Genomic DNA, 6,376 nt, shown 5'->3' with positions numbered 1-6,376 from the left:
GCCTGCGCTGCCTGCACCCCCCCCCAACCCCGCTGTGCCCCCTGGCTCTCACCCCATGGCTCTCACCCCCTGCCTGGCTCCCTGCACCTCGAGAAAGCTGCGGGCTGGGGGCCACCCACAGCCCCTGATGCTCTGAGAGACGCCGGCAATTGAAGCATCCCCAAATCTGGCTGCTGTGCCCAGGGATGTGCACCCCCCGGGTGGCTGGGACCAGCCTTTCTCCCCCCACCACCCCCTCCTGTGCTGCAACACCCTGAGGGGATGGAGAGCCTTCCTTGGGGGCTCACCCTGGAGAGCAGCTCCCCCAGCACAGAGCAGTGTGTGCTCCAGGGAACGGACACGGCTGGGCAGCAGCCAGGACATTTCGCCAGCTGGGTGCTGGGCTGACCCTTCATTAATGAGCACCAGTGATTAGCCCTAATGAGCCCCCTCAGGCTCCTTGGGGTTCGATGTGAGCTGGAGTTCACTGTTAGACAAAACCCTGCACGTCTGGAAATTGCCTGTGGAGCAGGGACTGTGTCCCAGTCCTTTTTGGCTGCCAAGGAGCTGGGGGGGCCGTGGCCACAGCGCCCCTCTACCCAGCCCTGAGCTTTGGGGTACTGGGCAGTTTGCAGCACGGGGGTGTCCCATAGCCCAAGGCTCATTAAGTAAAGGAGGAAAGGGGGTTCTGCTCTGCCCAAGGCTCCTCCTGCCCCCTGCAGCAGCATCCTCTGGGCCAGGGTCCCCCACTGATCCCTCACTTGTGCTCTCTCTTCCCCTCCAGTCTGTATCATGCCGTCGTGCCTTCTTGTGGGCCCTTTGAGGGGCTGAGCCTCAGCAGCCCCTCGCCAGAACGGTCTCCCCCCACGCTGGTGCTTGGCCCTGGACCCCCGAGCACCCCCGTGGGACTCTTCAGGCTCTTGCTGGGGCGAGATTCCCACTCGGCACCAGGGACTGGATTGTGGTGGGCCCCCTCACGCTGCTCCCAGGACTCCCAGCATGCTGAGCCCCGGCCCTCCCCTGTGCCCCGGGGGCAGGATGGACCCCTGCTCAGGAGCAGCATCTTCAGCTGGAACCTGGTGGAGAAGCTGCGGCGCCTGGGGCTGGACAAGGTGGTGGCCAGAGGGGAGATGTCCCGTGCCCAGGGAGGGCACAGGGGCGCCCGGGGCACCCTGAGGTGACACTGCTGCAGAGCCCCCAGGCTCATGGTGAGACACATCTTCTTCCTTGCCCATCCCACGGGGCAGTGGAGACAGGACAAGCTTCAGCCTCCTCTCCAGGTGCTGCCCAGGACCAGTGGCACTCCTGGCACTTGTGGAGCGCAAGGACAGAACCCAGCGCTGCTCCCCATGTGTGGGAGGGGTGCAGGGGGTGCCGACTGACCCCGTCCCTGCTGGGGGTAATGGACCCTTCACAGGAGCCAGTTTCTGGCAATAAAAACTGTTCCTGCTTCTGCTGAGCCTGTTCGAGGAGCGAGGGGCAGCTCGGCCCTTTGGGGCTCTCCAGACGCTGCAGCAAAGGGCGATGCCTCAGGTGGGTCCTGGGGAAACCTGCTTGTGCCAGGGGGAGACCCCCCCCTCAAGCCAGGCTGGGCCCCTGGCCAGCACCTGGACTGGCTTTTAAAGGGAATGGTGGTTTAACTCTTTCTCACTCACTCAGTAGCAATAGTAGCAGCACCTGCAGCTCGGGGTGTTTCTTGGGGTGCCGCTGTTGCTCCCACCAGCCACATCCCTCACCCCGGGCTGTGCCCTGTCCCCTGGCAAATAAATGTGAAGTCACAGAGCAGTCTGTGCGTGCTGTGTCTGCTGCCAATGGGTGGTTGGGTCTCTGCCCTGCGCTTCCTTGTGGAATGCCCCCAGCCCACCCTCCCAAGCTCTCCCCAGCACAGCCCTGGCTGCAGCAGCCGTAGTGCCAGAGTTTTATTGCAGGAAGGGACACGCACTGAGCGCGAGGGTGCCCCGGGAGGGCAGCCCAGCCCCGCGGTTACACGGCATCGGCCGCGTCCTCGGCGCTGCGGCGGCCGAAGTCCATCCAGTCGGGGTAGTAGTGCTCGTGCAGGGCCTCCAGCCCCTCGTCCTCGTGCACGAAGCCCTTGTGGTTGTTCAGCTCTGCCAGGGGCAAGGGTGGCAGTCAGAGCTGGCACAGCGGGGCCGGGATGTGCCCCCCGAGAGGGCTGCCCACCCCGAGCTCCCGGTACCTGTGAGGACGTGGGGCAGGAACTGGGACAAGAGGTGCTGCTGCTCCTGGGAGAGGTGCTCGGGCCAGCCTCGCCGCACCAGGCTGGGGGGGTGCTGGTGGGGGTCCTCCACGGCGCCCGGTGCCTCGGCCGCGGGCCGGCACAGGCAGGAGGTCACGGCGATGGTGAGGACGAGGCCGAAGCTCAGCATCACCTTCATGGCTGTGGAGAGACCGAGCAGGGAGGGGAACGGAGGGGCTGCGGCCCCCCAACGGGACGTGCTCAGGGGGCATGGCCAGTTCACAGTCCCCTCTGCCCCTCCCTGTGGGTCCCTGAGACCCCTCCATCACTCCCATCTGCTCCTCGAGTCTTCTCCATCCCTGACTCCCAGCTGGTCCCCAAGTTGCCAAGTGGCAGAGCCCTGTGGGACTCACCTGCAGGCTCCGGGGCTCGGTGGGTGTCCTGGCAGGGTGTCTGGGTGGGTGCCTCGGTGGGTGCCTCTCTCCAGGGTCTCTGGGGCTCAGTCCTGCTTTTATAGGCGCTGCTGTGGCTGCCCCACCCTGGGGCGGCTCCACACCCACCCACTCCCCACGGGGGGGCCCCCACGGGCTCCTGTGTGTGCTCGCAGACACATAGACCGACACACTGGGTGCTCACACACAGATATATATATATATATATATATATATATATATATATATATATATATATATATATATACACACACACATTTTTTTATATATATATATTTATATGTAGATAGATGTATGTATATATGCATATATACGTGTGCGTGTATACATACATGCATACATGTACATGCATGTGTGTACACAGACATATATACTTATATGTCGACATATATCTGTGTGTTTGCACACACACAGGCACATGTATCTACCTCCATACCCGTGTGGGTTTGTGTGTGGGTGTGAGGCCCTTCACACAGCCCCCATTCTGCAGCCCTGGGCCTCTCCCCGCACCCCAAAAAGCTCTGGGGTGTTGTAGGAAGAGTGAGCACTGCTCGCTGCCAGAGCCCCCCCGAAAATCCCCATCTGCTCCCCATTCAATATCAACAGTTCCTCCTGCCCATACTGACCCTCCCTCCTGGTGTATTTTAGAGACCATTTGTCTCCCTCCTTCAATAAACCCCCGAGTGACGTCCTGGGCTGGGCCGTGTCCCTGTCCCGTGTCCCCCCCGCTCGCCACGTTCCCAACGATCCGTGTCGGAGCTCCTCAAACACCCCGAAACAAATGGCCTTTGGATGGCGGGGAGGCAGCAGCACCCGCCGCCCTCGCGGCCATCGATCGCTCGCTCCACCGAGCGCTTTTCGCGAGGAACAAACAAATTGTTTTCCAATTTCTGGCTTCTAATGGCTCAATCTGGACCAAATGAGCCGTCAGGGTGACGGGGACGGCGGCCGCTCCCTTCGGGGTCGCGGGCTCAGCAGCACCTTGACGCAGGTTGGCGGCCAGACCCGCTGCATCCAAGCGCAGAGCCAGCAGGGAGAAATCCAGGCTGGATGTAATTCCACATCCCTTGCACGGGCAGGGGCTTAGGAATTTTTGGAGCAGCATCAGGGAAGAGATTGGGCTGTGCCAGGCTGTGAAACACTCCCAGCGGCCTCGAAGCTGCCAGGACCTGCTCTTGTTGTGCAGGGCTGGAGGTCACCCCGAGGTACAGGCAGGGCTGGAGGTCGCCTCTCTCCTCGGTGCACTCAGCACGTTGCACAGTTTGCAGCAATTTGGGTTTCCAAGAGCAAAGTCTCCCGCGGAAGTGGCAGCGGCGCGAACGAACCCTGCGCTCCCGCGGGACACGGGGGTCATTGTGGCAGCGGGTGAACAGCTGTGACCTGCTGTGGGAGCTGCCAGGGGCAGGTGCCCAGGGTGGCAGAGCCGTTCCCTCCTTCCCCCAGCAGTTTTCGGGAAGCACAAATGCTGGTCCTGTCCGCAGAACTCAAGGGAACACAAGCAAGTTTGAGGGTTGCTGTGCCCGGGCAGGGAATGACTCAGCACCCACCCACTCCTGGATTTTTCCCTCTGCTCGGGCAGGAACAGCAGGGACAGCACCGATGGAGCTCAGGTTCCCCTTCCCACAGCAGGTCAGAGTGGGGGAACACCCCCAGACCCCCCAGTTACACCAACCAGGCCCTGCTGGGAGAGGGAAAGGTGCTCTGGCTCCAGGGAGCGATGGAAGCCACCACGCACAGGCTTTTGAAAACCAGCTTTATTTAAATAAGACTTTAAATACATTACATAAAACATTAAAAATTAAACCGAAGCTGTTGTTACTGCACAGGGCCGGAGGCAGCAGAGCTATGGACACAAAGCTCTGCAGCTCCAGTCCCAAGGCTGCTCCTCGTGTTAGTCCAGAACTTATCCCTTGTCACAAGTTTAACCCACCTCGGGGCTGCAGCCATCCGGCCTTCACGTCACTCTTCTGCCATTCCTGTTCCAAGCCAAGCTTCCCCAAATCCCTGTGCCAGGGGGAGCCAGCACTGCCCAGCAGAGCAGTGCCATGTCCCCGTGCCCCAGCTGAGCTCGGGGCCCGGGCTGGGCAGGACACGATTCCCATCGTCCGGGCTGGAAGCGCAGCTGGACTGAGGAGCCATCCGGGCAGGCCGAGTCCCTGGGCTGAGCTGGGAACAGCTGGGTACCTTTGGCTCCAGGCTGGAGCTCTGGGAAATGAGGGACAGGCAGACAGGATAGCATGGGCTCGTGTCAGTTTATTACATCACCAGTTACACCAGTCCAGACTCAACAGTGGACCCAAGATCGTTACATTACACAAACCGGCTGCTTTTAAACTTATGACAAGGGACAGGTGGGAATTTCATGGTAAGGAAATCTTCTTGCATAAAGCTCCAGAGGCCCACAGGCACTTAAAACCCGTGGACTTTCAGCTGGTCGTCTTTAGCCAGTCCAATCTGCAAGACAGAAAACCCACTTACGGTCCAGAGCGAGGCCTCTGTGCTCCTCCACATCCCCCGTGCCCAGGACTGCCCCATTCTCAGCGAGGGAAGGGGAAACCCTGCTGGGGGGAGTTTTCCTCGAACAAGGATTAAAGCAGAAGAGGAAGAATCAGCACAGACAGGGCTGGGTTGGAATGGAGTGTGAGGTTCCAACCCCTCTGCCTGGGGCAGGGACAGATCTCACTCCCCTTCCCACCCTGCTGCGTGTTTATTATTTAATCTTGTGTTTAATTTCACGAGGAGCACCCAGGGGGTGTCCTACCTCCACGAGGAACTGGCAGATGTTCTTGCGCTGGTCACCCTGCAACTGAATCACTTCTCCATACTCGGGGTGCTCAATTACAGTTCCATTGCAGGCAAATTTCTGCAGCAAAGAGACAGAAGAGCTCCTCAGGACCTCATAAACCTCCTCCCGCCACGCCTGGCCACCCTCCTAGCCCCTCCACACCCACCCACCTTCTTGAAGGCCTTCACCAGTTTCTTTTTATCGTAGTCATCCGCGATGCCCTGGACTGTGGTGAGGGTCTTCCTGCCGTTGCGCTGCTGGATCCTTATATGGATGTAGTCCTCAGTGCCGGCCGGGAGCAGGTCATCACCCTTACTTGCATCCGCAAAGGGGTCTGCAGGGCCAGACCCCAAATCCGCCGTCAGGACCCGCCCCGCCCATTGGCCGCCGCGCCCATCCATCACCCACAGGACACGCCCCGTCCCCACCCCACAGCCCCTGTCAATCACGGACAGACCCCACCCATGCCCCCACCCAATTGGCCGCCGCGCCTGCCCGTCACGCTGAGGCCCCGCCCTTGCCCTCTCCCCTTCCCTTCCCCCCCCCCCCGCGGCTGACGCAACCGGGCCCGGAATAGCAACTGCGCCACGGGGCGGGGCCGGGGCGGGGCCCGCGCGCTCCCCCGGCCCCGCCGCACAAAAGGGGGCCTCACCGAAGGGCTGGAGGTTCTGGATAGCGGACATACGATACGCTTCCCTTCCCTCGGCGGAGGCGGCGGCGGCGGCGGCGGCGGTGGGGGCGGCTGTGGCGGCGGGAGCGGCTCTGGGCGGAGGATGCTCTCGCGGCGGCGGCTCGAGGCGCTGTCAGGGGGGCGGGACCGCCGCCGCCCGCTTTTATACGGCCGCCGCGTGACGCCAGCGCGCACGGCGGGCGAGGGCGGCGATTGGCCGGCGCGCCGGGGACGCCATCACGCACGGGGGCGCGCGAGGGGGGCCGGCGGCGCGCGGGGCGGCGCGTGCGCAG

At 62.0% G+C, this 6,376-nt stretch overlaps 2 protein-coding genes across 2 annotated transcripts; both read right to left on the bottom strand.

Annotated features, from left to right (window-relative positions):
• Positions 1-1,962: 1,962 nt before the first annotated feature.
• Positions 1,963-2,375, bottom strand: LOC114069255 (gastrin/cholecystokinin-like peptide). The gene is made up of 2 exons (XM_027905915.1): positions 2,177-2,375; positions 1,963-2,087 (listed from the first exon to the last, which is right to left on the bottom strand). Exons 1-2 carry the CDS (start codon positions 2,373-2,375, stop codon positions 1,963-1,965), a joined length of 324 nt encoding a protein of 107 aa, XP_027761716.1.
• A 2,486-nt stretch (positions 2,376-4,861) lies between these two features.
• Positions 4,862-6,219, bottom strand: EIF1 (eukaryotic translation initiation factor 1). Its single transcript, XM_027905941.1, has 4 exons — positions 6,066-6,219; positions 5,584-5,747; positions 5,390-5,491; positions 4,862-5,082 (listed from the first exon to the last, which is right to left on the bottom strand). The coding sequence occupies exons 1-4, from the start codon at positions 6,094-6,096 to the stop codon at positions 5,038-5,040; spliced, it is 342 nt and encodes a 113-aa protein (XP_027761742.1). The 5' UTR covers positions 6,097-6,219; the 3' UTR covers positions 4,862-5,037.
• Positions 6,220-6,376: the final 157 nt, after the last annotated feature.

The sequence above is a fragment of the Empidonax traillii genome, unplaced genomic scaffold (genome assembly GCF_003031625.1).
Source record: "Empidonax traillii isolate 1590-97213 ecotype Southwest subspecies unplaced genomic scaffold, ASM303162v1 scaffold1222:size288430, whole genome shotgun sequence".
Classification (NCBI taxonomy): domain Eukaryota; kingdom Metazoa; phylum Chordata; class Aves; order Passeriformes; family Tyrannidae; genus Empidonax; species Empidonax traillii.
Note: the sequence above shows the minus strand (reverse complement) of the source record. Positions and strands in the feature narration are given on the sequence as shown.